At 40.9% G+C, this 21,740-nt stretch overlaps 1 protein-coding gene across 3 annotated transcripts; it reads right to left on the minus strand.

Annotated features, from left to right (window-relative positions):
* Positions 1 to 6,381: 6,381 nt before the first annotated feature.
* cdv3 (CDV3 homolog) lies at positions 6,382 to 20,734 on the minus strand. 3 transcript variants are annotated; one of them, XM_012964523.3, is made up of 5 exons: positions 20,215 to 20,567; positions 12,323 to 12,399; positions 11,343 to 11,482; positions 10,392 to 10,551; positions 6,382 to 9,276 (listed from the first exon to the last, which is right to left on the minus strand). In XM_012964523.3, the coding sequence occupies exons 1-5, from the start codon at positions 20,446 to 20,448 to the stop codon at positions 9,150 to 9,152; spliced, it is 738 nt and encodes a 245-aa protein (XP_012819977.1). In that variant the 5' UTR covers positions 20,449 to 20,567; the 3' UTR covers positions 6,382 to 9,149.
* Positions 20,735 to 21,740: the final 1,006 nt, after the last annotated feature.

The raw sequence follows: 21,740 nt of genomic DNA on the forward strand, positions 1-21,740 counted from the left end.
AAAACTGCACTGCATACTCAAGGTGAGGCCTTACCAGGGACCTATAAAGAGGCAAAATTATGTTTTCATCCCTTGAGTCAATGCCCTTTTTTTATACAAGACAGCACTTTATTTGCTTTAGTAGCCACAGAATGACACTGCCTGGAGTTAGACAACTTATCTACAAAAAAGCCCAGATTCTTCTAAATTAAGGATATTCCCAACACACTACCATTTAGTATATAACTTGCATTTATATTCTACCAAAATGCATAACTTTGCAATTGTCAACATTGAACCTTAATTTAATCAAATCGCTCTGCAAAGCGGCAGCATCCTGCATGGAACTTATAGTTTTGCACAATTTTGTGTCATCAGCGAAAATAGAAACAATACATTCTATGCCCACCTCCAGGTCATTAATAAACAAGTTAAAAAGCAAAGGACCAAGGACTGACCCCTGCGGTACTCCACTAACAGAACTGGTCCAATTAGAAAATGTTCCATTTACCACCACTCTTTGTAATCTATCCTTCAGCCAGTTCTCTATCCAATTACAAATATTATGTACTAGGCTAATATTTCTCAATTTTATCATTAACTTTCTGTGCAATACTTTATCTTGACAACATTAAAGGTATGCACCTTGAATGTGGACAATTGCGGGAGGATCTTCTTATCTTATTCCATAGGGAAGGATAGGTATACATCTAGACAGAAGAGGTTTCTAGATATTTAAGTTGGGTCTGCTGCTACAAACAGTCAGTGTCTAATTTAACTGCATAGGGGAATAAGCTGGTGTTTAATGTCCCTGACTACAATAGGCCCAAAATGTGGCCAAACTGGTTCAACTGATTTCACTCTGTTCAGAATTTACTGTCACTTTGCCCTTAGGGTTTGAGATGAATGAGTCTGAACAAGGGCTCCACGTTGAATTGCTGGAAAAAGGCAGCCTTGTCATGTGCCACACCACAAATAAGGGCCCCTCTCTCAATACAGCAGAGGAGCTGGAATATAATGACCTAATGATTTGTCTACCTTGGGTGCCAGAGCCCATTTTGAGTAAACTGATGTGAAGATAATCTCATGATAGGGTTAAATATCCTCAGAGGCATACTTGGGTGGTGAAATAGATCACCCTGTGGATATGAAGTGTGCTGTCTAGGGACAAAGCCAACCTGATCTAAAAAGTTCATGACAGGTAAAAAAGAAGATGGCTTTGTAGAAAGAATTGTCTCTGTGATCCTTACATTAGAATAAAGGATGGAAAGAACGTGATAGATGGAACTACACGTACAATCCTTTTCCTCCTCAGAAATCATGGCTGCTGGTACAAGTTAAGTGTCTTTGGGCCATGAGTGTCCCTGGAGAATAAATGTTTTAAGTGCCCAGGATTACAAATATTGTGTACAGTGCTGACTGGTGAGCTCAGGTAGGATCAGGTTTACAGAGGCTGTTGTGACGGATACTATGGTCTGTTGTATAAATTGCTCTTGGCAAAGGGTTGAAAGGTGCATCAATTCCCAGAACAATGCAGATATGGAATCTAGCTGGGACTCATTTATACACTTGCAACATGGTCTATATAATCATTACAAACCAGAACTATATTTTATGCACAGGGGTTTAAGGAAACCGGTTTTAGTTCATCTTTAGGGTTGGGGTTTCTGGATCTTTAGTCTTAGCATGTATTCTGTTAGCCTTATCTGGCTTTGTGTAGTATTCCCATCCAGGATTGGACTGGCCTGTGCAGATCCGGGAAAGATAACTGGTGGGTCTTTCCCTCTTTTTGGAACACAGCACATTAACTCTTAATAAACTTTTCTAGGTTCTGGATTGTATTTTCATATATTTTGTATATATTCCCTTCAGTATTCCTAGTTTTTCCCCAAAATAACAAGTGTGAAATTGTCAGGGAGAGCTCTAAACTGTCTTCATACTTTGTGTGTTTCAAAAGATACATTTCACCCAAGGTGCCTGGCAGGACCCAGATCCCAAACTATGGCTGACACGGCACCACACTTTCCTGTTGCATAATAAGTACAAATCTCATTCTGAGTGACATTCAAGTATACACTCATTTAAACATTTTTGTTTTTGGTGGTATTTGTGATGTAACTAATACTATAATAATAATAATAATGTAGTAATAATAATAATAAACACCCTGAATCGGTAACAGGTTGATTTTATATTTTGATGCAGAGCTCTGCAGGTTGTGCATTAGCCAGGATACACAACATTAAATATGAGAAGCAGTCACATGTGGACGGCAACTTTCATCCACTGCTGGTTTGAGCAGGACATCATCAGCAGTTCCAATGGCCTAGTAAAGAACGTCTTTATGTGCACACTGGCTATACACGCACCAATAATCATACGAGTTTTGGACTGTGTGTGTGGGCTCTGAATTATTGTCCTGATCATTATTGTACCATGGCAATTGGTCATTTGGTCGACCGGTCAGGTTAGAAAATTTCAAAATCTGCTCATGTATTGTGTCTCTGACAATATCCCTGGGGGACCTACAATGCATTTCTGGGATGTCCCTTTTGTATGATTGGTGTCTGCCAATTATTTCATTGTTCAGAACATCCTCCGATTTGTATATTAAGGGCTTTATCCTACAATTTCAGTCTGAATGTTAGATTTTGCATTTAAATGTACGACCAATACCAGAATGTCTAAATGTGTAATGGCCAGCTTTAGTGTCAGAGTTATCAAAGTGTGAAGTTAGATCTCACCACAGTAAAATCTGCCCACTCTCTATTCATTCCTATGGGAATTTTAGAGGCATATTTATCCAGCGGTGAACTCTTTCAGCCATTGATAAACACACCTCTAAAATACATCAGGAATCAGTAGAGAGTGGGGGAATGTTGATGTGGTGAGCAGTGATGAGCGATTTTTTTTATCAGGCATGGATTCGAAGCTAAATTCCCCATTGGCAAATTGTTTTGCAAAAATTAGCTGCGAAAAAATTTGTTGTGGGACGAAAAAAGTTGCGGTCACATCAAACTGGGTGCAGTCGTGTCAAAAAAAGACGTGCGACAAATGCGTTTCGCGAACTGAAACGGGACAGATTTGCTCATCACTAGTGGTGAGATCTTATTTCACACTAAATCTGCCCGTGTGATCGTACACAAACAAACAACACACAGGAAACAGAGCAGCACAAACAGCATTAGTCTTGAATCTGGCTTTGTACTTCTTATCTCTGCCCCCTCCCTATTTTCTCACACATTTATATAATGCAACTTTTTTTCCCCAGAAATGCTTAGTTGAAATATAGGCTGTTCTGCTAAGCCAAATAGAACAGTATTCTATGTATTTCCATGTGGTGGAAGCTGTAACACTGGCTGCTTTAATGTCACTTTTATTTCCCATAGGCTTTGGTAAAATGACATTCTCTTGTGTGGCTGGGAAAATGTTTCTATTTGGCTTGAATGATGCTTGAACGTTACATGAGGATATCAGAGTTTTGATGGTCATTTCAGCTCTTGGTGCCCCAGTCCAACACTGGGTTTTGTTACTGAGCCTGATTGTAGGAGATTGCCTTCTGTAGTAAATGGACTGATTGCAGGCACTTTCAAGCCAAATGATCAGATCATAATTGCTGCTATGCAGGCACCGGGGCAAGAACCTCATCAACATGAATATCTGGTTCTCGACCCATCAGGTAGTTCAAACCTGCCCGATCAACATCTGGCCAATTTTCAGACAGATATTGGTCAGGTACGCCCATCCGAGGGCCCTATACACAGGCCAATTACCAGCAGCTTTTATTGTCCCATACATGACCACTTTTATAGGGTGGAGGAAGTGGATAAATCTTCTGTTCTGGAATAGGCTGAATGACAGGATAACAGAACATTTATTCTGGACAAATGGGATGTGGCTCTTTCTTTTGAATTCCTTAGTTGAAGAATTTTTCTTGGGTGCTTTATTCCATTCCTGGGTTGGGATGGATTAGATTGGGTACAAAAACAAACAAATATTGTCATGTGGATACCTCCTTTTCCAAGTTTTTACAGGACTTTTCTAGAGCAATTTTTTTAAAAATCCTTTACATTCAGTTGTAACCTATTGTATGATCCATCCTGCACTTTAAGAGTTCAGTACCCTCCCCCAATTTCTTTAGTGGGTGCTTCCACATCTGTTCTTAGAAGCACATTGAGTTTGTTCAGCAGGTTTGACTTCAATCCCATAGACATTGGGGGTATATCTTAAGGTCCTTTTCGTCTGAGTTGTTTGGGGTGCAGGCTAAGCACCCAGTGTAGCAGTCTACATCGGCCTCATTGTGCACTAGAGAAGAATCCCACTTAAGCCTCTTGAATGAATTTAAGCCCTTATTAAGCCACAGAGGAAATGGAGAATTAGCCATTAATAGTGGCTGCGGTTAATTTGCCACAACATATGAATGTGCTGAGGACTCCAAGCATAAAATAAGTTAGTCAGGTATTCCTGGGAGCAGGTTTAAAGTAAGTGCAGCAGCAAAAATTGGCTTCACAGCCCCATTAGTGCTGACAGAACAATAGGATAATAATGAGATGGTGATGCCTTAGCTGCTTAGTACTGAGGGGTATCTGTAGCAGTTTATGCTGCCACAAACTTGCTAAATGACACTGGCACAGACCGCTGCAGGAGGTGGCTTGGTTATGAGAAGGCTACATATGTACAAGATGTTGCACAAGGTTCAGTGGCGTTTAGCACTATATTAATACTGAGCAATGCACTGTGTGGAATGGTGAAGAAATTACAGACTAGAGGTAGGTAGAAACTATTGAGACAAAACAGCCACGTGCCTTTAGGTTCAGAGCTATTGAGGGATCTCTCTCTCTCTCTCTCTCTCAGAGCCAACAGCAACTCTTGATTATTTGCTCCTTCATGTGGTGTTATGGCTGGTTCTCAATAGGCATATTCATATATACATATACGGCATTGTCAAAAATATTAGTACAATATATAGTATAAGTAGTGGCACAGCTCTATTCATTTTGGGTGCATGATTCAGATCAATAGTTGCGCCAAAGGGCAGCAGTAAGGCTGATGCCACACGGGTGTATTCTTGGCAAGCACTTACGCCCTGCTACTGTGTCTCCTAACTTGTGCCTGCACCTGAACGAATGAAATACACTCTGGCGCAGGCACATGTAGCCGATATCTGCCAAAAAAAAAAAAGCGAGAGACTTCACATCTTTGGCAGATATCGGCTACATGTGCCTGCACCAGAGTGTATTTCATTAATTTGGGTGCAGGCACAGGTAGGAATGTATGGCGACATTTTAGAGTTCCAAACCGGAAAGTTGAACAAATAATGCAAAAATTGCAAATAAAAAAAAAAAATTGTACTCTCTCCATCATACTAAAAATGAAAGGTGAACAACCCCTTTAAAATGGCAAATGTTCGATTTAGTTGGAGATCTATGGGTTCCTTACAAAATCTCTTAAGGTGGCCATACACGAGGCGATTTCGCTCGTTGTGCGATGAACGATTATATCGACAAACGATCGTATGGCGATCGAGTTCCCATACGATATGCCATCCACGGGCAACGATAATTCGGGAAAGATTTTGTCGCATCATTATCGTAAAATACCTACGATCGTACATCTACGTACGATCGATGTCGTTGCTGGCAATCGTGACATGCGCAGAGAACAATCGTTGAAAGACAAATGTCTGACACTCACACCAACTGGCAGATTTTATCGTTAAACGACCAAAATTTTTAAACCTGGCCGATCGATTTTGGGGACGATAATGTCGGCTCGTTTAGTGGGCCGACGATCGTTCGTACACCACCAACTATACGATAACTTAACGATAGCATCGGATCGTTCGGGAATCGGTCGTTTGTAAGTAAAAAATCGGTCCGTGTATGGCCACCTTTAGGCTTGGCTCTATTTGCCCCCTACTCTCTAGCAGGAAAAAGGGTAAAGCTTTTTTTTTTTTTTTACCCGAGCTAAATATACACTTAGAAGAAAAAAAAATACCCTTTAAAGCATTAAAATGAATATAACTGAATATTCGCAACAATTTATAGAAAGTGAGATTTTGTTTATTTGCAAAGTTCTTATAGTTTTAATAAATGTGAGCTTGCACCTAAGAGATCCCTAACCTCACAACAATTCACAACAAACAGGGTCAATTTCATCAGAAGCCAATGAACTTGCAATGGTTTTAAAGCACAAGAAAGTGAAAGACTTGGCAGAAACACCCATACAGACAAGGGGGGGGGGGGGGGGGGGGTAGATTTGCATGGGGCTGACTATTTATGAAATGAGCATGATGCTGTTGCAGCAACAGAAAGAGAAGGGCAATGACCAACTTACAGGGCTATGGGGAAAAATGTAGAAGGGAGACAAATCTACATAAATAAGACAGCAAGATGTTAGAGATCAATTTTAATTAAGTTTATTAATATCACATGAATTTAAGTCAAGTCTATGTTTGAGAATCCCACAATGGACAGTCTATTAACCCCTCATACAGCATGATAAAAACCTCAAGTCACATGTTTGTAAGTATACAACCTTTCTAAAAATGTAACCAGAATTTAAATATAAAACCCCTGGTCTTTAAATGCTGTCAGAATGAAACTAGCCCAGTCTCACATCAGCTCATTCCCAATAACATACCTATAGCCGAGACCTGTGTTTGCTGGTCAATTACAGAAAAGGATTACAGTTAGGCATCAGAGTTCTAAGGTAAGCAAAGAGATGCTCAACTAAAGGCAGAAGTTTTGTCTGATGGGTGAAGATGAAATGGTGAGAAGGCGGAAGACAAAGTGCAGCATATCAGACTACACATCAATCATAACTGCATGCTACAGTGATCACCAGAATAGTCTATATCCAATCTGTGTGAGGATTCGGAAATCAGAGACTGACAGGACACCCTAACGCTAAGCTTTCCATGGAACAACGTGCTCTCAAACCAAACAGCCTCTGATGCCGAGTTATTTGGCCAAATACTTCATTGGCCCAAGAGAGAACGTTATGACGAAGAGCAGCCAATGTGTTTCCGGTTAGCCGACAATCACAAGTGTTCACTGGTCATACTGGTTCAGTATTGACCTATCAGCTATGTTCTACTTCACACCAGAAATGCTTATTTTGGATCCCATACATACAGATGGTAATGCAGTTCAGCTAAAACATTTACAATTGGCTGTGATTAGAGAGAAATGCAATTTCCTGCCTGTGCTTGCTGATTCCAGACCAGTGGAGTTTAAGTTACAATAAGTGCCTTTCTACTTACAGTTGGTGCAGTGAGAGTAGAAATCCATATGCTGTGCATGCTTTTCATTATAAAGCTGGCCATACACGCACAGATAATATCGTACGAAACCTCGTTTTCTCCGATATTCGGTGCATGAATGGCAAGTCGGCGAGGCGACAGATATCGCAGGAGTCTGCTGCTATCAGTCGACTCGCCGATCGGGTGGGTTAAAAGATTTTGATCTGGCGCCATAGAAGGCGCCTGAGCAAAATCTGCCTTCAGGGCTGAATCGGCAGAAGGAGGTAGAAATCCTATTGTTTCTACCTCCATATCTGCAGTTTCAGCCCTGAACGTTAGTGGCGGATTGGAACGATCTTTCGCGCAACCATCGAAAATTGCCACGTGTGTGGCCACCTTAATACAGGTCTGCTCCAGAGAGCTACTATTGCTGCTGCTCCTGAAGCAGACTAAAGCTGGCCATACACACACCAATGATATTGTACAAAACCTTGTTTCAGTGCGAGTATGGAAAGTCAGCGAGGCGACCGATATCGCAGAAGACTGCGGATATCGGTCAACTCGACAATCGGGCAGGTTAGAAGATTTTGACTGGGCGCCATTGAAGGCACCGGAGCAAAATCTGCCTTCAGGGCTGAATCGGCAGAAGGAGGTGTGTGGCCACCTTTAAAGGCTTTCACCAATGATTCCTTGCTTGAAGCTTAAAAGAAAAGGGAAAGGCAACCTTTTAACCCACTGCAGCAATAATGGGTCAGAGGAGCAGAATCTGTATATTACAGAGCAAGAATTCCTATCAGAGCTTGTATGGTTAGTGTGAAGGGGCAAAGACAAAACTACGCAGGTCTAGAGCTCCAACAGGAAGAAGTGAGACTGCATTTAATTATTAGTTTTATTTGTACTGAGTAATTATTGATGTAAAATGTATTTTTGGGTGGAGCTCACCTTTAAATGACATTGTTGCCGTGTGTGCCCAACCCAGACAACATGTCTTATTCTCCAATTTAACAAATAATTGGCATCCAATTACCAGCAACAAGCCATCTGATGGGGACCCATTGAAATGCAGAATAACCCAATTTGCTTGTTATTAGCTGATGCATTACACACCAGCCTGAAATCTGTAAATCTGCATAAAGCACACTGCAAATCTCTTTACTCATTAGCCAGTGCAGGTTTATTGCCCCAGTGAGTGTGGCACTTCTAGAATGAATATTTAAACATTACAGAGACTTGCCCTTGAGTAGGCAATGGATACTTTTAGAGGTTAACAGCAGGAAGCAAGCCAATAAGCCAGACATTGTACCCTTCTCTTGCAGTTTCTGATGCGTTTTGCCCTTTAAAAGGGTAACAAACTACAGCTTTGCACTATCAAGGATTAGAATTTCTTTAGAGACCCGTACCAATTGCAGACCTATATAAAAACTGTAAAGACTTTAATGGTACTTCTACTAATAATCCCTTTAAGGTCACTTAAATCATTGACACTGAAAGCAGACAACAATCTGAAGAGCTGACTTTTCCCAAAGAGCTTGCAATCCATGTGGTGTCCGCATTACGCACAGCAAATCTGAGGTAGTCAACCTTAGTCAAGGCTCAGCATAAAAATATTTTGATTATGACCACTGAATGCTGATTTCTCAATTCTCTTCTTTGATGTGTAAGGTTTTCAAAATGTTGGGAATTCATGAACAGTTTTCAGTGCCTTGAGAGGCACCCATTCCCAGATTCAGGAAAAAAATACCTAAAGGGCTGTGATGTTTTAATATTCCGATTATTTTTCATCAAGTTCATAACGCAGGACATCGGACAGTTCCAACAAGTTTCTGTTCATATTTTGAGAGCTGTAGTTTGCTTACCTTGGTGGGTCAGTAAAAAAAAAAAAAATATATATATATTTATAAAATACAATAAATTTGTATTTGCCGCTTTACTGTTCGCCTAAAACCGCATACTGGTTGTCTAACTGAAGTCGGAGGGCTTGGTTCTTGGCCGCTTCATCCCTTGCACGATTTTTATGCTTTACTACTTCAAAAGTCTTCTCCATTTCTTTATCCCTAATAGAATATAATAAAAGGGAACATTAACAATGATTACAATAGATTTAGTATATAGCAGTTGTAACAATAAAAAGGAACTGTAATACACATTAAACCGTTCTAATAAGAGTTGTCAATTATGAGATCTAAGCTCAACCGTGTTACTTGGATGTTGCTCTCAGTGCCCCCAAACCAGGTAGTTATTTTTGAATTCCTGACTTGGTGGCAAGTAATAAAAACAAGATTTACTACCAAATAAAGCCCCTGTAAGCTGATAGTGTGCATAGAGGCTCCCTTATAGCCAATCTTAGCCCCTATTTGGCACCTCCATGAACTTATGATGCTTGTGTTGCTCTCCTTTTTACATTTGACTGTGGCTCACGAGTAAGAAAGGTTGGGGACCCCTGGTCTACATAATGTAGAGTAAAAATCTAAGACTGCAATTAGTCTTCTTATTGAAATGTGGCTTTTTAAAATTATTTAGCTTTTTGTTCAGTAGCTCTGCATTTCAGATTTTCTGCAGCTATCTGGTTTCAATATACCCTAGCAACCAGCCAGTGGTTTGAATGAGGGTCTGGAAGATGAATTGGACTCCTGAATAGAAAAAAAGTTATAAAAAGTAACAATAAAATGTAGTCTTAAAGAGCAATAGTTTTTTGGCTGCTAAAAAAAAAAAATATTCAAGACCAGTTGCCAAGAACCGGCTATTCTATAACATGCAAGACAAAATGAACATAAAGGTGAGCCACCCCTTTAAAAGGACAAAAGCTAAACACTGAGATAAGGGCACTTCCAGTGACCAAAATCATTAAATGTAACCTCAGGCTGGTGTGCCTATATGAAAAATGGATCACTCTCCAGTACTTGCACACCTCAGGGGCACCAATAAAAGAAAAAAAAAAAAAAAAAAACTTGCTGTATTTTATAAACTGACCTTACTATATCAGCATACAGGGTTCTGCAGCCCTATAATTTAAACCTTCAAAGAACCTACACTAAACAATTAGGGGGATCATTTTTTATTTAATATCCCCGTTAATAAAATGACAATACTGATTTAGAAGAAAAATATTATATAGTATATAGTATATAGTATATTTTGAAAAAAAAATTCAAAACAAAACTGTACTTACCTGCGGGACTCTATGTGTTTGGCAGTGGCTTGAAGCGATGGAAACTGTGTATCACTAAAAATTTCGGGTGGACCCTGGGGTTTTCGTGTTGCAACAGAGGCTCTGGCTGCAGGAGGTCGATATACACCACCAGTATGTACCGGCTCTGGAGCTTCTATAACTTTAACCAAAGAAATATTTATAATTAGCATAGCAGTCTAAATAGTTCTCAATTCAGAATTTTATTTCATATTACACGGTAAGGGAAAGTATCCCATCTACAAAAATCCCACAAAATACAATACTGCTTCTGGTGCATCATTCATTCAAGTGCTGTACAACAATTTAAAATGTTTTTAACCCTATATAAATTGAAGGGGCTGATAGCTCCCATAACAATAAGTCCAGAAACAGGACAAAAAACAAACAACTAAATCCTTTTATATATGCTTTGTTTTTGGTTAAATAACATATTAAAGAAACAGTAGTGATTTGTGGAAAGCAATGTCTTGAAATTTGTTCCAGAAACTCCTAAACATGTACACAAAGGTTAACATACGATGAGTAAACATCAGGTTAATGGGTTATACAAAAATTAACCACCACAGAAGCTTCCATGGGTTTTTGTTATAAATTGTATTTTAGCTTTTTCTGCTGTCAATCTTTTGAGTGACATGTAGAACAAAGGCACGATTCTTCTCTACTGAAAGTATGCACTTTTGCCGACTATGGCTTTCCCAGTATCACTTTAGTCAGTTTCTTTGAAATGGTAGCAAATTAAGATCTGCCATATGTCAACTGCCTTACGGCATCAGGTCTCTTAGAAACAGTAGGTAACTGTGGCCAAAAATGTTTGATCAAATTCAACCCATTAAAATACCACAAGCACTTCTTTAGGAAAGCACATTCCTTGTACTTTAGACAGATATGGACCTGTAGAAAAGGTATAATAAAATACTAGCTTTATTTTACCAGCACTTATGGGAGCCTGGGCCTGAGCAGTCTTATTCCAAGGACCAGATGACTTGTCTGTGCCACAACCTCCAATATCTTCCCAGTCTGCTCCTTGTTCTTCCTTCTTTTCATATTCATCATCATCTTTTTCATTGCTGCTTAAAAATTAGAATCAATTTCAACTACTGTTCATTGTTTGCCATGCTTTCCATATCTGCTCATATGCTCAGCCCCTCACATAACACTGACCAGTACAATAAAGCTAATGTATCTTCTCTCATACATATACTACACTGTAACAGCAAGGGCCATTGCTGTAGGGGATGCTGAGGTTGCAGGACAAGCCTGGGTAGACGCTAAAGGAAGTTTTCTTGTGGCGGAATATCAGTATGTTGTTTGCAGAACCCCCACTTTCTGCATTTTACCACCAACTATTCCACCTCCATACAAATTAAATGGTTTAATGGTTTGAATTTTGTGGGAAGTCCAATAATAATGTTTTAGCCTTTCCAATCTGTTGAAGGATCACTATACCAAGCGGCCCTGTTTCCCACTAGCTAATCCTGAACTACAGCATGCAGTTGCACTAAGCAGCAATAAACAACACCATTATATGCTGGCTGGACCAGACTTTTGAGCAGAACACACCAAAAGCAGTAAATCATATTTTCTATCATCTACTGGTAGGTGGCTTACTGGTTGTTGTAGATTTATATGGTTTATATGTTTAACTGGCAAGTGATGATTAATCTTTGGTGGATACTTGGGTAAAAATGGGCCTATGGCAGAAGTCTGATTAATTTGGTTGTGGTCACATAGTGCAGACTGGGGCAGCAGTTCTATAATGGTGTGACTGTGCCTGAATTGCTTTCTTTGTGACTACATCACCCCCCCCACCAAAATTCTACTGCAGATTACATGCCTCTGCAAAGACCTTACTTCTCAAGCATGTACAATAGTTGACAATTAATAATGAGAATGCATCGAGTAGGTAGTACCTTATTTGTAATGACTGAATCCTAAGGCCAGAGTAATCAACTTCTTTCTGCTCAAATTCTTTCCATTCATCATCTTCCTAAGAAAAACAAAAAAAATTCAAGTATAATTTGTCAAATCTCAGTTACATAGGTGACACAGATGGAACATTAAACATGAAAAACACAGTACAGGTATGGGATCCCTTATCCAGAAAGCTCCGAATTACAGAAAGCCCATCTCCATTTTAATCAAAGAATTTAGAATTTTAAAACGGATTTCCTTTTTCTCTGTAATAATAAAACAGCATCTTGTAATTGATCCCAACTAAGATATAAATAATCCTTATTGGAGCCAAAACAATCATTTTGTGTTTAATTAATGTTTTATTGATTTTTTTAGTAGACTTAAGGTATGTAGATCCAAATTACGGAAAGACCCCTTATCCGGAATACCCTCGGTCCCGAGCATTCTGGATAATGGGTCCTATACCTGTACTTCTTTAGTAATCCACAGCAACTAACTAGATAATTGCTGACCTGGAGTTACTGGACAAACAGTAAACTATTGTTACATTTACCCTTATTGGGGGTAAAGTAATAAAACTGCAGGATTAAAAACTGGTAAAATAAAATCTTAATGAAACCCTAGAACAGCAGACCACCTGTTTACACCCAGTAACACATACAAAACAGATACACAACAGATTATTATGATCATATTTAATGTAGAGACAAAACCACAGGCAGGTTTACCATTCAGGCCAAAAGGTACAGCATTACTGTGCAAATAAGGGGAAGGTGCAGCCAGTGAGAGGCATGCACTCTGCTCTAAAGGCAAATACTTTTTTCTGTGAGATACTGAGCCCCATAATAGATCTATAGCTAAATTACATAAAAACAACATGGACATGTAAATATGCTTTTAAGTCTTGAGGATATAATGGAAACTTGGGTCCAAAAATTAAAGGACAAGTAAAAAATGTTAAAAGTGTATGATCTGCATTTACAGATGGTATGGTTACACAATTACAAGTAACAGTAAAAACGTGTAGACATGGGGCAGCCACACAGGAAGATAAGCAGGGGTGAAACAGCTTTCCACAGAAGAAAACAATAGTTTATATGTAGGTGCTAGACAACTGATACCAACTTTAAATGCAAGAAAAGTAGAATTTTTGAAATTCATGGCCCTTTGTGTGTAGTTCAAAAACCTTTAAGGGCTCTGGCACACGGGGAGATTAGTCGCCCGCGACAAAACTCCCTGTTCGTGGGCGACTAATCTCCCCGAGTTGCCTTCACCTGCCATCCCACCTGTGAAAATGTAAATCGCCGGTGGGATGGAATACGCAGCGGCGCGATTTCAGTCAAATCGCGCAAGTTGCCTTGAGAGGAAACTTGCACGATTTCAGTGAAATTGCGCCACCGCGTATGCCATCCCACCGGCGATTTACATTTTCACCGGTGGGATGGCATTTGGGGGAGATTAGTCGCCCAAGACACAGGAGATTTGTCGCGGGCGACTAATCTCCCCGTGTGCCAGAGCCCTAATGTATATAAACTAAATGCAGAGCCAACACCTCTTGTAATTTCATTATATTTGGTCTATTACCCTCGATGATACATAAAGTGGTTTTAATATTCCCTTTCTTTTAGCCAGCATTTAAATTTACAGTGGAAAGGTATTAACCAGGACACTGGTGATGAGCAGGTTGGCCCAAAACCCACAGTGCAATTTCAGGAGGGTTAAACTTCAGAGCCCATTCCCTTTGGTGAAGATTATACTTGGTTCTACAACATGAATGAAAGGACAAATAGCTCTGTATTACATTTATATTTAAATACAATAACATGTATACATCAAACTACAGGTCTGCATAGCTAGACAATGCTACAAATAGCAAGTGGCAGACAGTATGAGCTAGTAGGACCAGATCAGCAAGACACAAGGCTAAACCTGCAAAGCCACAATACTAACAAACAAGTTTTGATCCACTAAAGCAGTGATCCCCAAACAGTGGCTATGGGGCAATATGTTGCTCACAAGCCCCTTGAATGTTGCTCCCATTGGCCTTAGGTGCTTATTTTTGAATTATTGGCTTGGGGCAAGGTTTGGCAGCATAAAATCCAGGTGTACTGACGAACAGAGCCCCCTGTAGGCTGCCAGTCCACATAGGGGCTAACAAATAGCCAACCACAGCCCGTATTTGGCACCTCTAGAACTTTTTCCATACTTGTGTTGCTCCCCAACACTTTTACCATTTGAATGTTGCTCACAGGTATAAAAGGTTGGGGACCTCTGTGCTTGATAGATGTCTATAGAACTAGATACACTATATACCCAAAGGTATCCAGAAGCTCATTATAAAAATTACATACCTGCACTGCTGACTTCCACACCGTCTCTAAAGCAGTGTCAGGAGAAGGAATATTTGCAGGGAGCGTAGGCTTTTTATGAGTGATCAGAGGCAAATCAACCAAATGGCACCCATGCTAAATGTAGGTGTGGGTTAAAACAGAATGCATAATTCTGTAAAGTTTCATAGTAATGATAATGGTATAGAAAATCTTTACCAAGGTTTGGGTTAGGGAACCCAAACCAACAATCCCTAAGTGTACAAGGCACAATGAAACTCCTGAGAATTCAAGAGTGTGGGGAAGCCCCTTTCCTTTTTCAGTACAATAACAGCCCCATGCACAAATCAAGGTTACAAAGTGGGTTTGCAGGGATGGGAAGGGATGAACTTGACTGTCCAGCACAGAATCCTGGCCTCAACCCAACTGGACACCTGTGGGTCACCAACTGCAAGCCAGGAATCATCCCCAACACCCATGCCTTACCTTATGCTTTAGTGGCTGAATGGAAGCAAAACTCACCAACAATGTACCAAAATCCAGTGAAATCTTTCCAGAACAGTAGAGGCTATTATAGCAGCAAAGGGAGGACCAACTCCCACCAACAACCACACTCATAGTACATATTAAAAGGCAACATTATCCTCTCTACAAGTTGCAGAGAGACTAAAATAGAATAAACTGTATATTCATGTGATAGGTGACAGCATGTACCATTTTTAGCAGCTTTATCCCACAATAGATGACTAATTTCATTTAATGGAAATTTAAGGTACACATAATTTTGATTATACCAGGGGAACATTACAGCACGAGTGCCCAAATATAGGCTGGTATCTACCGGCAGATCTAGAACTAGTGATAGATCACAGCAGGCCTGGACTGGGATCCAAAATAGGCCGTGGCATTTCAAGTATACAAGAGCTCAAACTGACCCCCACTAAAAAATGAAATGAACTGTTACAGCAGTCCCTCTGGCATCTGCAGTCCATATGATTAAGTGCCCATTTTTGGTACGAAACACATCAGGCTGTTTATGTTTGAGATGCTTTTTCTTTGAATAAAAAATGAATTTGTTTTAACTGCCCACTTTGACTGATTGGTCCAGTTTGTCTAGTGCCAACCTGCTCCTACAGTCTGCACAATAACTATACAGGTCCTTTTCAAAAAATTAGCATATTGTGATAAAGTTCATTATTTTCTGTAATGTACTGATAAACATTAGACTTTCATATATTTTAGATTCATTACACACAACTGAAGTAGTTCAAGCCTTTTCTTGTTTTAATATTGATGATTGCGGCATACAGCTCATGAAAACCCAAAATTCCTATCTCAAAAAATTAGCATATCATGAAAAGGTTCTCTAAACGAGCTATTAACCTAATCATCTGAATCAACAAATTAACTCTAAAAACCTGCAAAAGATTCCTGAGGCTTTTAAAAACTCCCAGCCTGGTTCATTACTCAAAACCGCAATCATGGGTAAGACTGCCGACCTGACTGCTGTCCAGAAGGCCATCATTGACACCCTCAAGCAAGAGGGTAAGACACAAAAAGAAATTTCTGAACAAATAGGCTGTTCCCAGAGTGCTGTATCAAGGCACCTCAGTGGGAAGTCTGTGGGAAGGAAAAAGTGTGGCAGAAAACGCTGCACAACGAGAAGAGGTGACTGGGCCTTGAGGAAGATTGTGGAGAAGGACCGATTCCAGACCTTGGGGTACCTGCGGAAGCAGTGGACTGAGTCTGGAGTAGAAACATCCAGAGCCACCGTGTACAGGCGCGTGCAGGAAATGGGCTACAGGTGCTGCATTCCCCAGGTCAAGCCACTTTTGAACCAGAAACAGCGGCAGAAGCGCCTGACCTGGGCTACAGAGAAGCAGCACTGGACTGTTGCTCAGTGGTCCAAAGTATGTCATTCGGAAATCAAGGTGCCAGAGTCTGGAGGAAGACTGGGGAGAGGGAAATGCCAAAATGCCTGAAGTCCAGTGTCAAGTACCCACAGTCAGTGATGGTGTTGGTCCACTGTGTTTTATGAAGGGCAGGGTCAATGCAGCTAGCTATCAGGAGATTTTGGAGCACTTCATGCTTCCATCTGCTGAAAAGCTTTATGGAGATGAAGATTTCATTTTTCAGCATGACCTGGCACCTGCTCACAGTGCCAAAACCACTGGTAAATGGTTTACTGACCATGGTATTACTGTGCTCAATTGGCCTGCCAACTCTCCTGACCTGAACCCCATAGAGAATCTGTGGGATATTGTGAAGAGAAAGTTGAGAGACACAAGACCCAACACTCTGGATGAGCTTAAGGCCGCTATTGAAGCATCCTGGGCCTCCATAACACCTGAGCAGTGCCACAGGCTGATTGCCTCCATGCCACGCCGCATTGAAGCAGTCATTTCTGCAAAAGGATTCCCGACCAAGTATTGAGTGCATAACTGAACATAATTATTTGAAGGTTGACTTTTTTTGTATTAAAAACACTTTTCTTTTATTGGGCGGATGAAATATGCTAATTTTTTGAGATAGGAATTTTGGGTTTTCATGAGCTGTATGCCACAATCATCAATATTAAAACAAGAAAAGGCTTGAACTACTTCAGTTGTGTGTAATGAATCTAAAATATATGAAAGTCTAATGTTTATCAGTACATTACAGAAAATAATGAACTTTATCACAATATGCTAATTTTTTGAAAAGGACCTGTATATTAAAAAACTTTTTAATTGCAGTACCACCACAGTATTTGTTTTTATAGTGTGCAGGGTTTATTTGTGGGTTTCTACTGCTCCTACAGTCTGTCTAAGGTGTGAACAGATGAACAATGTGGGTGATTACAGCCTGAGCCTGAGGTGTGAACACTGCAGGGGGTGAATAATGTAGGGATTAAAAGGGGTGAATAATGTAGGGATTAAAAGGTGTGAACAACACAGTGGATTACATTTTTACACAATACAGGGGGTTTGCAGCTTGAATCTGAGGTGTTAACCATGCAGGGGGCCAGTACTGATACCATTTAAAGCTTACACAAAGGTAAGCCATCAAAGCAGCCAGACAGGTGGGGGGCCACACAAAGGGGGGTCGCGGGCCGCCAGTTGGACAGCACTGATCTAGTAGAACATTTCAAGACTTTACTACTGCCCCACATTTTTGATTTTAGGTAAAGATGTAGGATAATGCAAGATGATAACAGACCTACTAACCCCCCCCCCCCCAGCCTGAGGGAAACTTTATAGCTTTAAGTAAACAGAAAAGGAAATACAAGCCCTGCTCTTACTACCTAAGAGCAATTTTAGTTCTGTGCCTTGTCCTACAAATTTAGTATTTACAGAGGAACACTTTTGTTTAGGTGTTTAGGGCAGGGGGTTGGGTCTCTCTAGAAACGTATGTTCTACTTAGGTGAACCCCAACAATTACCCCTTCCAGCAGCAGTCCAACACAATTATTCCACCACAGCGGTTGTGTAGCAACCAATTTAGCATCATTCCCTGGGCTCCAATAAGTGCTAAAGTAGCCAGGGAGCCACCAGAAAAAAAATTGGTGAAGAGGCAATTAAAAGCTCAGGAACAAAAAGGAGCTCCACCTGCAGAATACAGCAGGATTAGATGAAAACTGGCCAGTACAGTCAAGGCATACTCAGATGTATACAGCATTAATAATACCCCAATCTGGAGTAAGATGTATATTTAATTGGGCAGGTAATAGACATGCGGAGAAGCAAAAAGTGGCTTGTTTAAAATGTAAATAAAATTTGTAAGAACCAAGGTCAGTTAATAAGCCCTACACAACTTCTTTCACTAATTTTAATACATTGGTGAAGAAGAGGTATCCGGTATGTAAAGTGACGCACAGGATGAATTTTTAACCACAAAATGCAAACACCAGCGTTTTCTGTGCAATAACAGGCAGACCTCATTCATTCCAGTGACTTCTCATACAGGACAGATGCAGGACACATTGGCTTTTTCTCTGAGACAATGCTGTGTGCCACAGGCCCAGATGTTAGCAGCGGTGAAATTCACTAAACAGCAGCCAATTAGGATGAAGTGCAAGTGGGCGATTTTTAAGGGTTTAGGGTAGCCTAAAAGATCCGAACATATATTTATAGTCTTGTACTTTTATATGTTTATGGGTTTTTTCTGTAGCATAAAAAGGAATGCAGAAACAGTTTCTACATTGTAGGGAGGCTAACCCAGAATCTATGTGCTTAGTAGGAAACGGGTCACTTAATGATTAGGTTTATTGGAGACTGTTGTGAATGCTGCTAGTGGGGTAACTGAAGGTTTAACACTGGATGCCACTATATGGAGAAACCACACTAAAGAGTTCCATGTAGTGTCACTTCCCGTACTTCCACACAAACCCAAAGCTCAGCACCATGTCCCGCTGTTACCCAACACTTAATGGAGTTTAATAGACTTTTGTACTGAAGCAATGAGTGACACAGGGCGAGTCCCACAGATGGGCTGTAATACTATCACAAGAGCCAGAGAGGGTATCTACTGTGTAACAGATACACCTTAACCTCCCCACTCGGGGATCTCCACCCAAAACATTTTTTGCATATTGAAAGAAAATGTCATTCTAAGCAACGTTTCAATATTAATTTATTAAAGTTGTTGAGTGGTTTAAAAGTTATTTGAAATGTATTACCTACTGAAAACAGCATCTATCCCTTCCTGTTCTCTAGTTCAGACTCTTGAAACAATGTAACATATGTCAGTTAAGCTCTACATTTATTAATAAACCGGCCTGTGCCTCATTGTTTCAGGAATCAGAACTAGACAGACAGCCTTTTGTTACAGTTACATTTAACTTTAAAGACACTGGAATACATAATTAATGTATACTCAGAAGTTGCTTAGATTTTTTTTTTTAGATGTCAAAAAAATAGTTTTGGGGTAGATGCCCTTTAAGTACAGCTATTTTGGGAAACAAATCCATATAACCCCGTGGTTATTACACTGCAGCTCCCATTGTCAGTGACAGTACAGCAGGGCAGCAACAGGTTTAACCCACTGATCCCTGAGCTTTCTACAGTAGGTATACCCAAGTCAAACTGTTGCTGAACTACAACTACCAGTAGGCCCCATTGGTAGAAGGAGGAAAGCGCCGCAGACAGGAGTCACCCACAGCACCCTGCGCCTGTCACACGTGGTTAGTGAGTAGCCCAGCTGCCAGCCTGGCACTGCTGTGCTGTGTGTAGCCCTATGGATGTGCTGTGTGTAGCCCTATGGATGTGCTGTGTGTAGCCCTATGGATGTGCTGTGTGTAGCCCTATGGATGTGCTGTGTGTAGCCCTATGGATGTGCTGTGTGTAGCCCTATGGATGTGCTGTGTGTAGCCCTATGGATGTGCTGTGTGTAGCCCTATGGATGTGCTGTGTGTAGCCCTATGGATGTGCTGTGTGTAGCCCTATGGATGTGCTGTGTGTAGCCCTATGGATGTGCTGTGTGTAGCCCTATGGATGTGCTGTGTGTAGCCCTATGGATGTGCTGCTATATAAAGGCGTGAGCTGCCAGTCCGGTACATGCACAGGCAGGCTCCAGCTAGCTCACTTTTTCCTGTAGTTGATCTGGATTCTCGCTCTTCCCAGACTTTTCCTTCTTTATGCCTTTCCCTGCTCCGGACATGGAGGAGGCGGAAGATGAAAATGATGAAGGTGCCCCGTCAGGCGGCCTTGTTGCCCCACGGCTTCCTGCCGCACTCACTGGCCCTCCTTTATCTTTCTTCTTCTTCTTGTCCCTCTTCGCGAAAAAGTCGTCCAGACTTCTCCCTTCTGGCTCAGCCATGGCGGCGAGAGTTATTGGAAGCGCTAACAGGACACTTCGCTCAGCGCCCAACACGCGCCGGTCACACAGACTCACTGAGGGCGGCGAGGCCGGAAGTGCTGCCCACACCCGGGAACGCACCAATACAGCCGTACCCCAAGGGGTGTATCAGCTTGGAATAGACGTATTGCTGTAGGTGTGGCATGCAACGTGAGGAATAGCACCCCTACGCTTTTAATAGTGGTACAGTCGGATTCGCTTAATAGTTCTTTTTTTTCTAATCTAAGCTTAGAACGTGTCTTGCAGTTCACGTTGCCGCTTTTTAACAAACTTTATTAGCATCGTCATGTACATGAACACTGGTACACTGCATGAGTGCGATTTGGTTTGTGGCTCGTCAGCAAATTCTGAATTAGGATAATGGGTAATTACAGCACTCCGACTGCCCAGATAGTCGGGATGCGGGGAAATTATGTTCAATAAAATTGGGCGAGCCGGGGGTTGCAAATAGGGGCATATAGGGGGATGGGTTCGAATCTAGCGTTCGCTCTTATTTGCCATTACTAAATTATCTGTATAATCCCTTTTTTTTTTAGCTATACTCATTTTTTATATTTATTGCTTTGAATCCTATATGTGGGGCTTTTATTTCCCACATGATCAGAAATATTTTCCAGTTTAAAGAGTTGGGCAATGGTTAGTTAATATTTATATTACTGCCGTTAATGATATACCCACGTTTTGTAGCAGCAGGAGGAAAGTATTCAACTTGCTACTGGTTGTTAGTTACTAACTGGGTGTAAAGCAGAAAATAAAAGAGGGTGAAGCGCCAGCCAAAGTCTGATGGACGAGTTGTCACCCATGGTATATGTCTGGCCTTCATTAAATGTTCAAGGAGGGCCTAACAGCCCCAATAGGAAGTGTAAATAATCAACAAATTTAACAGTGAAACAAATAACCATCTATTGGCTTAAATTTGTAACAAAAAATTCAAAAAATAAATCATACTATACCAAACGACAAACAGGTGCTTCCCAGTGCTTCATGGTACCCACACTCCGCTCTCCTTCCAAGTGTTGCACCATTGGGTGCTTCATCGGAGGAACATTAAATGCTCAACAGCCCCAATAGGAAGTGCATGTATGTGGCCAGGCCTGGATCTGTGGGAAAGCACAGGCTCAGGGTGGCACAAGTGTAGGGTTGGCATGCTGCCAGTCGCATTTACTCCCTGATTGCTTCACAGCCTAGGGATGGCAGGGTATGGAGACTTTGATTATTTAAATCTCCTGCACATAAAGCTCCTAGTGCCCTTA

This window comes from Xenopus tropicalis, chromosome 6, assembly GCF_000004195.4.
Source record: "Xenopus tropicalis strain Nigerian chromosome 6, UCB_Xtro_10.0, whole genome shotgun sequence".
Taxonomy (NCBI): domain Eukaryota; kingdom Metazoa; phylum Chordata; class Amphibia; order Anura; family Pipidae; genus Xenopus; species Xenopus tropicalis.